Source organism: Miscanthus floridulus, chromosome 2 (assembly GCF_019320115.1).
Source record: "Miscanthus floridulus cultivar M001 chromosome 2, ASM1932011v1, whole genome shotgun sequence".
In the NCBI taxonomy this organism is placed as follows: domain Eukaryota; kingdom Viridiplantae; phylum Streptophyta; class Magnoliopsida; order Poales; family Poaceae; genus Miscanthus; species Miscanthus floridulus.
In genome coordinates this window covers 135,333,902-135,350,967 of record NC_089581.1, presented here as the reverse complement: position 1 = coordinate 135,350,967, position 17,066 = coordinate 135,333,902, and the positions used below count along the sequence as shown (strand labels likewise).

Genomic DNA, 17,066 nt, shown 5'->3' with positions numbered 1-17,066 from the left:
TACGGATCACGACCTAACTAAGGCATCAAGTTTAGTGAAAACTAACTGATCGAACACAACTTATATTACGCATAACTGCATCGGGTTGATAATACGAAGATTCTTCATAGCCAGATAAATCAAGTATTACAGGCGGTAATATCCGGGCAGTTCGTTAAGCTTCGCCAACAGTTTCTGTTTCGCCAAACAGGTCTATATCGCCGACAAGCACTTTTGCCACATCCTCGACGTCATCCTCCAGCTGCTGGGTTTGCGCGTCGCTCAGCCCATCGGCGAACCCACCACCTATCGACTAGATGTCGACGGACGGATAATGGGACCGAACCACTGCAAGGGCATGAGTAGCGGCGGTCAAAACGGCATCGCGGTTGAAGTTTTTGAAGTTCTCCCACGCTGCCTTGCATCTCTGAACGATGGTGTCTGGTCCTTGCTGCCTACCATCAGGATGGGGCGCCGGTTCAACGTCAACGCAGTCGAGTACTGGTTTTATTGCGGCAGTTATAGTGTTGAAGTTGTCCTTCTGGACTTTGGCTTCCTGCACCAGCACATCGAATTGTGCCTTGGTTTTATGTCGATAATCTGCAAGAATTACAATGGTTCGTCACAGCAAAAAAATATTACGGCGTCACTTCCGATCAAGGGAAACCTACCTTTCAATTCTTTGGATAGTTTGTCGGCTCGCTCCGACTCCTTCGTTTTCTCTTGTCGAATTTGTTCGACGGTCTGGCGAAGCTGGTTGAGTTCTGCATCTTGCTCTGCAAGCACAAAAGATAAGAAACGGAAAAATATACGGCCACTTACTGCAAAGCACATTATGTGAAAAAGAATACCGGATTTCAGCTTGGATACATCCTCCAACTGTTGGCACTTCCGGTCGAGCTGCTCAGTTTTACTATCGAGTTCTCCGTTTTTCTTGCTCAACTGCTCGGACATTTTCTTAAGTTCCTCGAATACAATCGCCAGCTCCTCGGATGTCTTCTTTAGCTGCTCGGACGAAGCCGTTAGTCGCTCGGACAGAACCTCATTCTGATGTTCAAGGTCCCGCGAGTTCGACTCCGCAAGGTCCCGCTCGCGCTGGGCCCTCTGAATACTTTTCTCCGAAAGACTTAAAGCCTCCCGGAGTATCTTATTTTCCTCGGTGAGGGGCTCCATCCTCTTTATCAGTTGGTGCCGCTGATCGGCTGTCCGAGCTATCCCCTGCGGATTAACAATGAAAGAGATAAACCTTGATCTTCCGACAACATATATCAGTGTTATTGGCGCGGCACTCACCTCGATTTGAGTCATAACTCCAGCGACGGCGGATTTCAACCTCTTTATCTCCCTGGTGGTGTTTTCTTCCTCGACGACTACCACCTCTTCCCCGCGTTTCCGGAGAATCCGGACGGACTGGGGCTCAGGTGCGGCACGCTCGATCTCCACGACCTCGTCCTCCTCCGCTGTCACTTGAGGCACCACCGGGGGGCTCCGTGGTCGGACCGCCGCTCCGACCACTCCTGGCATCCCTGCGGGTGACGACGTTTGCTCCTCAGCCGTTGACGGAGTCGCATCTGTAACCTCCGGCGCATCAAAAACAGCCGCAGTTTCCGCTTCCAAGGTAATGACTTTTTCGGTCGTAGCCGAGGTTGCGGTCGCCGACGCGCCGATCGTGTGCGCCAACGATTCACCATCGCCAGGTCTGCTGGGAGCGGCGGCTGGCCTGTCCTCTGTTCGTCGAGCACTAGGGGACTCCCGGACGGGAGTAGTCGTCGTTTTTTCTTCTGAGGTCATGGGCCTTGGCGTCGCACTGCGTAATATCGGCTTCTCAGTAACAAGGAGAAATCAAGGAACAATATTATTACTCCAAGGCAAATATACTTACGGTTTGGTCTTCTGATTGATTTTCTTGAATCGGCGATGCCTACCTGACCCCCCAGGCGCGGCTGCTTGGTCGGCTTTATGGGAGGACTTCTGCGCCTCTGCAGCGGGCTGCCGCTCTTCTTGGTGCCCGGGGGCACCCCCTTCTGTGCGTTGTTCGGGGACTTCGGTAGTTTGCATCATCGGGACGTCCACTGTTGCCCGACCATAACTTTCCTGTGATCGATGCTTGGGAGCGTCAGCATCCGCCGGTGCCTCCGTCGTGCTCGGCGGAAGCGCTGACTGGTCCTCGTCATCGTCCGACCACTCCAGCACAGCCATTCGTCGTGGCCGAACTGCTCGGTCCTCTCCAAGAGAGATGTCGCCTGGTTTGTGTGCATGAGAGCTGGCGGTTTTTCTCCTTTTTTGGACCGGCTCGTCTACTGCCGGTCTTTTCCCGTGGACCTTCTCTGACACTGGGGATGGACTATCCAATGAGGAGCTTGGCTCATCCTCTTCGAGCTGTAGTGGCCGCCGAGGATCTACTCCTTTCGGCCAATCGGCTCTCGGCACGTCTGAAAAGTATATTGCCCTATCCTGCGAATGGATCTTTTCATAAGTAAGTCAGTCCTATGCTCGGCAATTAATGCCTGATAGACGCGAAGCGAAATGGTTACCTGAGGAGGTGGATTGGTGCAGTTGAAAGCCTTCGTTCCTTTTGGCCAGCTGAATAAGACATTCGAAGTAAATAGAACCATGGCACGGTCTATCACTTCCCTCTTCGTCAGACGGTCTGTGTTTTCCCGGGTACCATCGTTGTCACCTTTATAGTCAAATGCCGGGTGGGCCCTCTCTTTGCAAGGCTGAAGGCGCCACACTATAAAGCTAGCCGCCACCAGTTCACCCCGAAGCTCAACGCCCTTAATCAAGTCCAGCAGTTCCATTACCTGCTCCATCTCAGCATTGTTGGGTCTCTCCGACCAGTTAATATGATTAACCGGGATGTGGTGGACGTCGCATCGAATCATTGGGTGACTTTGTTTGATATAGAACCATCTGGCATTCCAACCTTTGAGGGAGGTATTTAGTGGAACGCTGATATATTCGCTGGCCATCCCATCCTTGAGTTGCAGGTAAACGCCGCCGACCACCTTGGAACCGCTACCCCCCTTCTTCTTCAGACAGAACAGGTGCCTGAAGAGGTTGAAGTGCGGAAGAACACCAAGAAACACCTCGCAGAAATGGATAAAGATAGAAACATGCAGAATGGTGTTGGGGTGCAGATTACAGAGGCTAATCGCCCAAAACTCCATAAGATCCCTCAGAAAGGGGTGGACAGGAAACCCTAATCCTCGCCAGAAATAATCCTCAAATACTACAACCTCATCAGTATGTGGTGTCGGGAAGGGCTCACCACTAACTGGCCGCCATCCAGCAATGAGACGGTCTGGGAGAACGCCCGCCGCCACCATCTTATCGAGATCCGCCGCCGACGTCTTCGACGGCACCCACTCCTCGTCGCGGCTGGCTCTGGTGGCCACTTTCTTCGGCTTTGCGGCTCCTTTTTTCGGCGCCATTTCCTATGGATTGGTCCTAGGGTTGGAGGCGAATGCTCGCGATTGGTGTGGAATGTGAAGCACAGGGATTGCGAAGGCAGGAAGCAGGGTGGCTTGACAGAGGTAGGAGGTGATGTGTGTGGCGGTGCGGTTATAAAGCACTTTCCCCACTCTCCCTTGACTCTGAGGGTTTTTGGGAAATCGTTCCCGCGATCAGCGCTACTTCGACTCCTCCAAAATGGTTTAATGGGCCGCAACTTGGGCTATCGCGTCACAGTAGCCCACGCCGCTCATTTATCGCCACCACTTATTCTCCGAATTCTCCGCATTTTAATAAGGCTTAGTAACTGATACTGTACAACCATTACTCCGAATTTCTCGCCACGGTTTGATTTATCCAATATCTACGCCTGAAACACGAGGACTGGCTACCTGCTCGGACGGTTTACTAATTTCTGAGCCTGTGAAAGGTCCTAATATGGCTAGAGAGGGGTGAATAGCCTATTTAAAAATCTACAAATCAACTAGAGCAATTTGATTAGTATGACAAATAGCGTAATGTAAACTTGCTCTAGCTCTACAAGGGTTGCAAGCCACCTATCCAACAATTCTAGTTGCAATAATTACTTAGGCACACAAACTTGCTATGTAATTACTCACTAAGAGCTCTCAACCTTGCTACTCTAAAGAGCTCAACTAGATGAATATAAATAATAAAGCAAGCTCTCAAATCTAATTACACTAAAGAGCTTGTGTCAACTAGTTTACAAGAATGTAAATAAGTGAGTAAGGTAATTATACCAACGTGTAGGGGATGAACCAATCACAAGATGAATATATAGCCAATCATTGAGAGAATGCCAAAGACAAGAGACAATCGATTTTCTCCCGAGGTTCACGTGTTTGCCAACACGCTACGTCCCCGTTGTGTCGACCAACACTTGGTGGTTCGGTGGCTAAGAGGTGTTTCACAAACCTCGTCCACACGATTGGACACCGCAAGAACCGACCCACAAGTGAGGTAACTCAATGACACGAGCAATTTACTAGAGTTACCTTTCGGCACTCCGCCGGGGAAGGTACAACTCCCCTCACAATCACCGAAGGCAGCCACGAACAATCACCAACTCGTGCCGATCCTTCACCGCTGCTCCAACCGTCTAGGTGGTGGCAACCACCAAGAGAAACAAGCGAAATCCGCAGCGCAACACGAATACCAAGTGCCTCTAGATGCAATCACTCAAGCAATGCACTTGGATTCTCTCCCAATCTCACAATGATGATGGATCAATGATGGAGATGAGTGGGAGGGCTTTGGCTAAGCTCACAAGGTTGTTATGTCAATGAAAATGCGCAAGAGTTATCCCTTGAGCCGGCCATGGGGCTATAAATAGAGCCCCCATCAAATAGAGCCATTATACCCCTTCACTGGACAAAACGCGCTCTGACCAGACGCTCCGGTCATACCGACCGGACGCTGGCCCTCAGCGTCCGGTCGCCCGATGGACGCCACGCGTCACCAGCTTCAAACGCTGTTCGTCAGATTTCAACGGCTACGAAGCTGACCGGACGCTCCGGTCAAAACTGACCGGACGCTGAAGCCTCAGCGTCCGGTCGTTTCCAGTAAGCTCTCCGAGGCATGTTTTTTCGACCGGATGCGTCCGATCCACCTTGACCGGACGCAGACCAGCGTCCGGTGCTCAACCCTACCCACTGTGTCGTCTGACAGCTCGACCGGACGCAGCCTTTCAGCGTCCGATCGCTGAGTGACCCAGTGTCCGGTCAGTAGACCGACGCCAGCATCATTTTGACCAACTCCATTTCAACTCTAACTTCTTCACCCTTGCTCAAATGTGCCAACCACTAAGAATTTTGCATCCGGCGCAATAGAAAATAGACATTTCATTTTTCCAAAAGCGCCGAATCGGCGCTTTCGAAAAAATGAAATGTCTATTTTCTATTGCGCCGGATGCAAAATTCTTGGTGGTTGGCACATTTGAGCAAGGGTGAAGAAGTTAGAGTTGAAATAGAGTTGGTCGAAATGATGCTGGCGTCGGCGGGAGGGAGAGAGGGACCCAAACCCATCTCAACCCTGCAAACACCTTGTGCACATGTGTTAGCATATTTTCACAAATATTTTCAAGGATGTTAGCACTCCACTAGATCCTAAATGCATATGCAATGAGTTAGAGCATCTAGTGGCACTTTGATAACCGCATTTCGATACGAGTTACACTCCTCTTAATAGTATAGCTATCTATCCTAAATGTGATTACACTCACTAAGTGTCTTGATCACTAAAACAAAATGGCTCCTACATTTTATACCTTTGCCTTGAGCCTTTTGTTTTTCTCTTTCTTCTTTTCCAAGTTCAAGCATTTGATCATCACCATGCTATCACCATTGACATGATCTTCGTCATTGCTTCATCACTTGGAGTAGTGCTACCTATCTCATAATCATCTTGATAAACTAGGTTAGCACTTAGGGTTTCATCAATTAACCAAAACCAAACTAGAGCTTTCAGCCTGGCACCACGTGACTACGTCACCTACTGTCAGGCTCGAGGACTAAGTGGGCACACTTCATCTTGCGGTGAATGTGTTTGTTTTTTGTCTCGAGGCTACGCTCAGGGACTGGCTGCCTGCTCGGACGGTTTGCTAATTTCTGAGCCTGGCACCACGTGACTACGTCACCTACTGTGAGGCTCGGGGACTAAGTGGGCACACTTCACCTTGCGGTGAATGTGTTTGTTTTTCTGAAAGACTCCGAGCCTCTAAAAGATAAAACCAGGTATCTTTACCTTCGTTTTCGGATTTTAAGTGGGCACACTTCCCTTTACCATGCAGGAATTTTTAATTTTGGACTTGAGCTCCTTACACCCTTATGACAAGCCGTGCTCAGAGCACACTGCTCGGCGATGTTGTACGCTGCTCGGCAGCTGCTCACAACCGCTCGGCGACTCCTTATGGTGGTCGGACCACGATTTGGACAGTTCGGTTTTGGTTCGCACCTGCTCGGAAAGTCTCAAGACGGCGTTGCACAACGGGTACAAGGCACTCGGGGACTAGCTGTGGGGGGTACGACCCCGGATACCCACGGCAGGTCACATGGGCTATGCCTCCAGGGGCGGCCCAGCCCGCAAGAAGGAGCCTTGCGGGGCACGGTTCTGCTCGGCGACCCCCGCAAGGCACGGAGAGGATATCCTGAAGATGTTACGAGATCTGATAGGATACGTACGATCCTATGTTTCTTGTAATCTGTTATTACTTTCCGGTTATCTCTCAGATCTAACCGACTTGTAACTTTGCCCCCCAGACTATATAAGGCGGGCAGGGACCCCTACGAATTCACGGCAAATCATACGATAGCTAATACAAACCAACAGACCACAAGAGTAAGTTATTACGTCGTACTGACGGCCTGAACCTGTATAACTCGTGTGTCTCTGTTGCCTTCTTGTTCTTGATCACACGCTCCTCTACCGATCAATCTACCATCGCGGGATACCCCTCGGTGGACTGCCGACGATATTCTGTCGACACGATTTCTCACCAAACTGTGCAATTAGTTTTTTTCGTCTACATTTAGTACTCCATGCATGTGCCACAAGATTCGATGTGACGGATACTGCGCAAAATTTTTTGGAATCTAAACAGGCCCTGAGAGTATCTGTTTCATTCACAGTTATCAATGATGTCACATCTTGGAGATAGTGAGATGAAACCTCCCATTGATACTGGTCTGATAGGGTAAACTGTAGAGATTTTTTTGGCAGTCTGTCTGAATCACTCGGATATCAGAGGCCATGTGCAGCTTCTCAACAGCTTACGGTGGGGAAAAAATCAGTTCAAAGTTTTTTTTTCCGGCTGTTTGTCTGAATCACTCAGATATCATGAGTTCCCGGGGCTTTAATTTAGTGTGCACAAGTTCCATCTGTAGTTGTCTTCTAACATCAGCGTGTTCGCTGGTTGATTTCTGGGCTGGTTTGGACTGACTGGTGCTGGTTTATTGTGAGAGAAAAACACCGTTGGCTGGTTGAATAAGTTTGGCTGAAACCAACAACCGAACAGGATGCATAACACAGCTAGAACGTTGCTTTTGTATACTTGGTTGACTATATTGTAATTTTGGCACAAGCATTAGATTTTTGCAGATTTGATAGACCTTATTGGTCTACTGCTATCTGCCCTGTTCGTTTGTCTTCTTGTCTTATAATCCGTACTTTTCAGCTTGTTTTTTTAGCTAGAATAGTATTTTCTCTCACAACAAATTAGTCGGAACAATGTTTTGGCTTAGTTTTTCAGCGAAGTGAACGGAGCCATCATATGACAACTATCTATCAGGCCAAATGTGACCAAGAGAAAGGGTTGTCATAAGTTTGAGCTAACTGCATCTTTTGCCTAGCAATTTTTCTCCTGACAATTCGAGGTTTTACTTTATATTTATAGAGATAAAAGAAACACTTACTGGTGTCGTGGATGGAAAACTGGGCTACACGTACACGGTATACGCGTCTTGAAAAAGAGATGGCAGTAGATAGTTTGGCAACTCGAGGAGATGGCAGTAGAGAGATTTGGCAACTTGAGGCGAGGACGGTGTACGATGCAAGTATCCAACGGCGCGCGTCGTAAAGGAGTCGGTGGCCCGCAAGGCAGATCCCCTCCCCCTCTTGCTTCATCTCTTCTTCCCACGGTGTTGGATTCCCTGTGTGTCATAGAAAAAAAGATCGCAACTTACTGTGTATCTTTAAAAAAGTTCAGTAGTCTTCCACGTCACTGCTCCCTCTATGTCACCGTTGTTAGTTTGGGCTTTAACGGCGTCAAACTGTAGGTGTGAAAAGTTGAAAATACCTTTAAATCTAAATATGCCATTAATTTTTTTGAGCATCTTAACGACTTCAATGAAAAAACTTAAAACTAGAAAGTTGTAGATCTCGTCGAGATCTATAATTTTTATATAAAAATTATCTTCATTTAATTCCGTAAAAAATATGATTTGATAGGATTAATATATCTTAGAAAAATTATATCTATTTTTTACGGAATTAAATGAAGATATTTTTTATATAAAAATTATAAATCTCGACAAGATCTATAACTTTCTAGTTTTGTCTTTTTTTTTATTTGAAGTCGTTAAGATGATCAAAAAAAATTTAATGACATATTTAGACTTAAAGATACTTTCGACTTTTCATACCTGCAGTTTGACGGCGTTAGAGCCTGCAGTTTGACGACGTTAGAGGCCAAACTGATAGTAGTGGTCTGAAGGAAAAAAAAAATTTTGAAACAATGACGCCGAAGATCAACTTTTTCCTAGGCACACTCTACGTTATGATTTTTTTTTTATTGACACACACCCCCACCCCCACACACAAACCGTCGAGCTCCCCCCCCCACCCACCCCACCCCCCCGCACACGCGCGCGCGCACACACACACCCCCACCTAAGGATGAAAACGGAACGGAAATATCCCGAACCGAACCGCATCGTTTTCTATATTTAATCCGACCGAATCCGCATTTTCTTGTCTGACTTTACCGTTTTCGCTTTCGCATTTGAGATGTTTCGTATTTCGAATGTAAAAGTAGAAAACGGTTTACACATTTTTCGACCGGTTTCTACTTTTCTACTTTTAATTTGAAATATTCCGAATTCAAAATTCGGTTTAGACCGAATTTGACCAACTGCACAGGTCATACAGCCCAATTACAGGCTGCTCACCACGCAACTGTGTTCTTTCTACCGGTGGCTAGCTACCCTCTCTTATAGACGGCGCCTAGCCTCATCTCTCATATTATGTATTTGGTCGTGCACTTGTTTAATGCTATGCACTTGAACTAGATCATGCACTTGTTAGTTGTGAACTTGTTATGTATTTGGTCGTGCACTTGTTTAATGCTATGCACTGTGGGTCGGTATTTCGTATTGAATTTTCGCATACCGACCGTGTTCGACATAATTCCGCTCGAATTGGTTCGTTTTCGAAATTCTAGATATTCCGTAAGTTCGTGTTCGTTTTCGTGTCCGGCTTGTCCGCTTTCGCTTTCGCTTTCGTATTTCAAATGTAAAAGTAGAAAACGGTTGAGGAGTTTTTCGACCGAGTTCGACCATTTTCATCCTTACCCCCACCCACCAAGCCCAACTCTTTCCCCCGACCGAAGAAAGGAAACGAAGGCGGCGGCCGGCGAGGTAGCCGTCGAGCTCGGCTATGGGGGACAGCCAGTACTCCTTCTCTCTTACCACCTTCAGGTCCCAACTCTCTCTCTCTCTCTGCGGAGACTTACCGTCAAGATGACTTTAAATGGGTCTCGGTGCCTTGCAGCCCGTCGGGGAAGCTGGTGCAGATCTAGCACGCCCTGACGGCGGTGGGCTCCGGCCAAACCTCCCTGGGGATCAAAGGTGCGATCCTTACCCCCTGCTTAATCCTTTCGTAGTCTCTTTCGTCAGTGTTAGGGCCAATGTGGAGTCGCGGACGAGGGTTTGGGGCTTGCGGGTTTCTGAGTGCGCCTGGAATTCGGGGATTAGGGTTTGGCTAAGTGTAACCGTGTTTATCCACGCCGCTCTAATCTGATTAGGCTGGTTTATTTCTTAGCAACTTGGAATTGTACATTTGATTCATAACGTGTGGGCTTTCCGAGGTTTGAGATGGCTATGGGTATTGGTGGCCATTGTGGTGAATTTGTGATTCCCTGGTGGCACTGGTAGCGCGTGCTCGTTCTAAGACAGCATAGAGTCTTGATTGGCCTGCTCTCTTACCCGAGATATACCATGGGCGCAGTTAGGATCCACAATATCAGCAAATTTCGTGGAGACAAGTGGTATCTCCTTAACTAAGCCCTGTCTAATAGTAGCAGTTGTGACTTGTTATTTTGGTTTTGATGATCAACATGACTTTTTATGCTTTCTGTGTGGTTCTGGTTGTTTGCTGATACAATGTGCACTGCGGACTCACATACAAGTGCAAAATCCCAAGTGGTTCAGGAGTCAATTTAATGCCTAAGAAATGCACTGTAGTTAACAAATCTCATAAAGTTGGACCTTTCTTTATCTTGGAGTCATGGGGGACTGTTAATACCTTCCATAGTGATGAGATGGTGGCATGGTCCCTTGGAAGGGGTTTGCTAAAATTCCAAGTCGTGGACATATTTTTTTTTTCTTCATTCCTTCATTTATTTTTGTTGTCGTTGATATCCAATTATCCATCATACTGATGGTCTCTTCTAATTGCTGCCACTCAGCAGCTGTGTTCTGGAAGCAAGTTCAATATTTGGATATTTCACTCTCGTTATCAATTTGTGTCTGAACTCAAATTGCTGAATGAAACTACTATTTGACTTGTATTTCCGACATAATTGCTCCTGCTGATATAGTTAGCTGTTACATTATCACGAATTTATTGTATACTGTGTGCTCTTTCAGATATTTCTATTCTGTATTTATACCTGGGATCTGGCAGTCTGTAACTATTTCACTACCTTTTGTCTCTTGATTATTTATTCTGATACATGCCATATTGCAGCTTCTAATGGAGTTGTTATTGCCACTGAGAAGAAATTGCCGTCTATTTTAGTGGATGAAACATCTGTATGTGTAACATCATCATTATCTTTTGCTTCCTCTCTCAGTCAAATCGCATCATTTGTGCTTCTTGTAAATGCATTAAAAGGCCCCCCAATTCCTAACCTGTAGGTGCAAAAGATTCAAGCATTGACTCCAAATATTGGAGTTGTTTACAGGTACTTTCCTATGCTATTTGGACCTATTGGTTGCTTTGCTGTTCACATCTTACGTTCTGGATGCTGACAGCCTTGCTCTATACATTTGCCTCACATTTCTGAACTTAATAATGTATAAGGTCACAAATCATAATCTTTCGACATGGCTGATGTAGGGTTTTAGTGTTAGCTCCTTAGAGCTGTCACATCTGATTTGCACTTGTCACTAATGAGATGGTGTAATAAAAAGTAAAAAGGCACTATGCTTACCAAAAGAGAATTATATGTTGAAAGGACAAGTTCTTATATGCATATGGGGAATTTGTTTTAAAACAATTGTGTACAGACCAAGTTAAGCCAAATTTATTTCAGTTCAAGTTCCCTATTGATTCTTTTAGCTTCCCACCATCAATATAAGGTATTAAGGTTTAACAGTTCAACTCAGTGATATGTACATTACTGATCATTGAGAAGACCCATGACCATGAACTCTCACCGTTTTTTCTGTCGCATTTCCATGTGCTTACCTTGTGTTATTTTTCAGTGGGATGGGTCCGGATTTCCGCGTTCTAGTGAGGAAAAGCCGGAAACAAGCACAGCAGTATTACCGGTTGTATAAGGTATTTGTGGCAGTTCATTTGGTGTACATTATCTTTGCATTTAAATGGTGGTGCAGGTTCACACTTTGGATGTGTTACCAAATTACCTTTTGTTTTTTAAAATGATTTGTTGAACATTATTATCACATACATTTGTTATTTTGAAGTGAAACTAATAATTTGTGCTGTCTAATTGTTTAAAATTTCCATCCACTGCAGGAAACTATACCTGTTACACAGCTTGTCAGAGAAACAGCTGCTGTTATGCAGGAGTTCACACAGTCTGGGTATGATAAGTTGGTACACATGTTCACTTTCATTGCTGCGTTGAAACTGTTAATCTATGAATAAGCTATGTCCGATTTCTGTATCGAGATTTCTCGATATTGTGGATGCATAATATAATATAACTCTGTATCACTGTTCAACATGATGCACTAAAATGTTATGCTATGTTGATAACCACTTAACAAGTTCGATGTAAACTATTAAAGGACTCTGATAAGTGGCATAATTTCTTTTTCAAACAGTTCTAGAAAGGTCACCTCACAGGAATTAAGATCCGCACAAGATGCCCTAGTTTTGCAATACTCTCTTTTTATGATAATTTATAGAATACTCTTAGGAAACAAAAAATACCAGTGATAACCGGGTGGTTCTTTACCAGCGTCCAACCTGGAACGGTTGAAGCAATGCTGGTATTGATGTACTGCTAATGATTATGAAAGACCAAACAAACATAATATTGCGAGGAAAATCTGTGTACCAAGAACAAATGCATATTGTTATCCAGAATAGACCCAGAAAATACCAGTAACAGGTCAGTTGCAGATCGCACTAGTAAATCTTAGTAATACAGTTTTTGGATCCTTGCTCATACCAAAAGTTGGTCTCTATGATGCCTAGTTCTTATTCTGATTGGTGAGACCTGAAGAAGTGAAAATCACTCTTAAAGGGCGTACCCAGTGCAGAGAGCTCCCACTCTGTGCGGGGTCTGGGGAAGGGTGTCAGTGGCAAGCCTTACCCTCGCTTGTGCAATGCGAGGAGACCGCGACTCGAACCCAGGACCTTCCGGTCACAGGCGGTAAGACTCTACCGCTTGCACCAGGCCCGCCCTTCGAAAATCACTCTTTTGATCCTGGATATTTTCTCTCAAATTGAGGTTGTCCCCATTTCCATTATCATCAATGGAAATACACCGAGTTCAGACCAGAATCTGGGAAGAAGGGAGAACAGCAATACAGCATATGACAAAAAAGGAAGGCTTAAACAGTAACCACACCTCTGCTTCAGAGTATGCGTTCCTGGGGAGAAGCAAGGCAAACCACATTCTACACAACCTTATTACAGACATGAATTTAACAAGCACAATACGATACTACATACAATTTAACGAAAACGAGACTCCTCAACCAAATGAAAACTAAAGTCAGCGGAACAACCAGCACTATCCAGCGGTAGCAGGTAGTCAATCTTCATCATCCGGTTCTGCCTCCTATCTTCCTTCAATCCTTGGTACTCCGGTTATTTCATTTTGAAGGAATCGGTACTCCAGTTGTTGCTGTCTGCATCATAATCTGGACACCTTCAATGATCAGTTCCTGCATCTCCCCAGAGTAGAGAACTGCCCAATGTTGCATAAAGAGCACAGGCATAAAAAAAAAACAATCTCAGAAGGGCACTTGATGTATTTTCCATCAAAACACGCTTTATTCCTTGTCTTCTAGATTGCCCAACATAAAGCTGCAACCCCAAAAGCATGCACTTCGGTTCCATTTGGCAGCCATTTTTAGACCCACACCCAGGCTTGAGCAAGATTTCTAGGAATGTCATTAGCTCCAAAACATACAGCAACACGACCCCAAACTACTCGAGGACTACTTGAGCAACAGCGCGGTTTTAAAACGGATGAGAAATAAAGAATGTTCTTGGATATATTTTTATTATGACCTTGTTTGTTGCAGCGGTGTAAGACCATTTGGTGTATCTTTGTTGATTGCTGGGTATGATGACAATGGCCCCCAGTTGTACCAGGTATGGACAGAGAAATACAAAATAGAGGCCTCTGGTCATTTTACATTGCTCAACAAATGATATTATCTCATTTTTCAATGATAGTGAGATTTTGTCATGATATTTGTGCTGACTGTTGACTTAGAAGAGTTGGAAATGGAAACTTTCTAAGTTGAACTATTGGCTCCGACCATTTACTGAATCTATCATCCGCGGCTTGTTAATAAAATTTTGTACTCGAGTTTTGATATAGTCATTTTTTTTTGTAGGTAGACCCTTCAGGATCATACTTCTCCTGGAAAGCATCAGCTATGGGGAAAAACGTGTCCAATGCAAAGACATTTCTTGAGAAGAGGTATGTAGAAGATTGACTACACTTGATAGCCAAATGCTGTTTCTTTGGAAACTTTAAAACATGACAAGTTGGTTGTCTGCTTCCATTCACATTTACTTGAAATGATATGATGACCTATATACTTTAGTAGACACTGTTGTTAGTTCTATTTTTTTTTTCAGTTTGGTCATTAAAAAGTTGTCCATGAACTTTAGGGAATTTTTTTGATTTGACACTGTTGTTGCTTTAAGGTTTCCCACGCATTGTCTCACTGATAGATCCTTATAATTTTATCATCATATCTGCTTAAGTGACAACTACACAGTTCGATCTCTTTCCTTAGTCATATATGACCTTTATTTGTCTTTCTTTAAAGGTACACAGAAGATATGGAGCTTGATGATGCCATCCATACTGCAATTTTGACTCTGAAAGAAGGGTATCTGATTTCTATATATTGCCTCTGTTACTGTGTTACTTTGCGAACATCACCACTGACAAAACTCTGGGCTTGCCGGCTTGCAGATACGAAGGGCAGATCTCTTCCAACAACATTGAGATCGGGATCTGACCGTGAGTTCAGGTATGTCACTCCCTGATTTGGCCCCTGGTTCCTCACGCTTGTGTCAAGGAGATTTGTTTCACCTTAACCCAACTCTCAAACATTGTCAGTCAGTTTAGGGTCTTTGAGCTGTTTTTGGGTCTTCGATCCTCTATGCTTGTGACTACTCCCTTTAATCTGAATAGATGCTGGAAAAAAGGTTCCTGCATGTATTCTCCCTTCCCCATTAGAAATCGATTCATTATAGCTGTTTATTAGGAGTAGATGTCTCGTTCCTGCAATAAAATGGTTTGCTGATACAATTTTTTTTTACCATGCAAAACACAGGGTTCTGAGCCCCGCAGAGATCAAGGATTTTCTGGAAGAGGTGGAGTAAGCTGCCCCTCAACGATTTGCGAGTTTCAGAAACGAGAGAAGCATGAATTCAAGTAGCCGGGCCCAAGCCCCCATGAAGTTTGTCAGATCCTTTAGTTTATTATTATTTTTCAATCTTTGAACAGACTATCTGCAGTAGTGACATTGTAGACTCGGAACAGGTAGGCTTCCAGGTAGGTGCGTCGTGCATCTAGTACCCGCTTTGTCACGCTGTCTGCCACTTTAATCGCCTGCCTTGCCCTGTTCGCTTGAGGGCTGCACCAGCATCTATGTGGTCGAAGTTGAATGCTGCAGACTATAGGGATCAAAGTCAAACTGGACCATCTTAATCAAGATGAAGAAAAATCCATGTTCAATCGTTAGCTTTGAGGTCAGGTGTGTTGAACTCTGCCCAACTGTCAACCCTTAGTCCGGTCTGTGGCTGAGGACGTATGTGACGGTCAGGAGACGGCTGGACGCATGTACCTGTCAGCTTCAGGCAGATTATTCGCTTATACGGATCAATTAAGTGGCCATTGACCAGCTCTCTGAGCCACCTGATGAGCACGTACCAGGCAGATCGGTAGTACTTGACGGGTTTAGGTTCACACGCTAAAACTGGTCGGGTTGCCTGCATAGATCAAGAGTGCCCTGTTTCGTAAGGTGAATGACCATTTTGACTAGAAATTTGCATGGCTGACAGTGCATGTGTTTGTATGTTGCTGGAGGCTAGTACGATAGTATCATGAGATTTATTTTTATTCCGGACGAAGAAGTTAATCTTTGAATTTAGTGAGTCATACACTCTACTCCTAATTCCTATATAGGGCGGATATCAAGCCAATTTGGCTAGGAGCTAACGAACCAGCTTGGCTCTGCTCATTAAGGTAATGAGGTAGAGGGCTGTCTCGTTTAGCTCACGAGCTATAACAAAAAAAAAAAAAAAGGGAACAGTGAATACATGTTTGTACAATATCAATACATTAATTTCATACCTAATCAATATCCACTAGTACAGAAATGATTAGACGCCTCCCTTACGGTTTTTTTAGACGCCATCTCTAACCTTCGCGGGAGACACTGTAGCTTCATGACCGCGGCTAGAAAATCAATTTTCAGGGATGGTTCTATTAAGAAAAAACACCCCTTCATTTCTAGGGCGGTTTTGTTAACACTATCTCCCCTAAAAAACGATTTTTGGGGACACAGTCGTCTTTACAGAACTGTCTCTAGAAGAAGTCGATTATCAAAGACGGAGAACTGTGTCTCAAATCTAATATCAGGGGCGGTGCTCTTAGTCAACCGCCCCTAAAAATAACCCCCCTAAATTTCCTTCTTCCTCTTCGCGGGATAGTGCTGCTCCGCACCCATTGTTGAGCTCACTTGGAGGCGAGAAATAGCAAAAATAGAGGGGGAGGTTTTGCCCTTTGAACTTTTGAAGGAGTTGGGTTTAAGAGGTGAGCTTATGGCATCCCTAAACTCTTTTTAAACTTTACCTATGCATTTCTTTCACTAATCTTTTGTTCTCATGTAGATCTAGAGAGACATGCATGATGTTGGATTTTTTTTTCCTAGCAATTTAGACTCATTTTTGCCCAACTTACTTGGCTCACATGAACTCTAGTTAATTTGTATATTTACTTTGTCATTTTTGGTACATAGCTTTTTTATATCATTTTTAAGGTCTAGGTCTAGAATAATATAATATTTGTAAAATAAATAGACAATTCCTTCAAAATTAGTTGTTTGTAATGTAAATTAAATTATGCCACAAATACTTTGTTGTTGTTGACCATGTGTGTATTAGTTAACTAGTTCACTACTATTTATATATGAAGTTAATTTGAATCAATTGCATTTGGCTCTGAAATTTGGTGGGAAAACACGATTTCAAATATGGCAGGAAATTTCAAATTCCAAATGTTTGAAACTGATTTTCAGAGGCGCTTCCATGACCGTACTTGTAAATACATTTTTAGGGGCGGTTGCATTGGCACAACCGTCCTTCAAAAACAGTTTCAAGGACGGTTGCAGTGCAGTAACCACCACTGAAGATATGTTTACAGGGTCGACGTGCTTACTGAAACTGTCCCT

The 17,066-nt window shown here is 44.6% G+C and overlaps 1 protein-coding gene and 1 pseudogene across 1 annotated transcript; one reads left to right on the top strand and one right to left on the bottom strand.

The window, feature by feature from the left end:
- Positions 1–154: 154 nt before the first annotated feature.
- On the bottom strand, positions 155–3,413 carry LOC136537115 (uncharacterized). The gene is made up of 5 exons (XM_066529190.1): positions 3,219–3,413; positions 831–1,197; positions 651–755; positions 439–579; positions 155–285 (listed from the first exon to the last, which is right to left on the bottom strand). Exons 1-5 carry the CDS (start codon positions 3,411–3,413, stop codon positions 155–157), a joined length of 939 nt encoding a protein of 312 aa, XP_066385287.1.
- Positions 3,414–9,527: 6,114 nt separating this feature from the next.
- LOC136539767 (proteasome subunit alpha type-2-like) lies at positions 9,528–15,355 on the top strand (annotated as a pseudogene).
- The last annotated feature ends 1,711 nt before the right edge of the window (positions 15,356–17,066 follow it).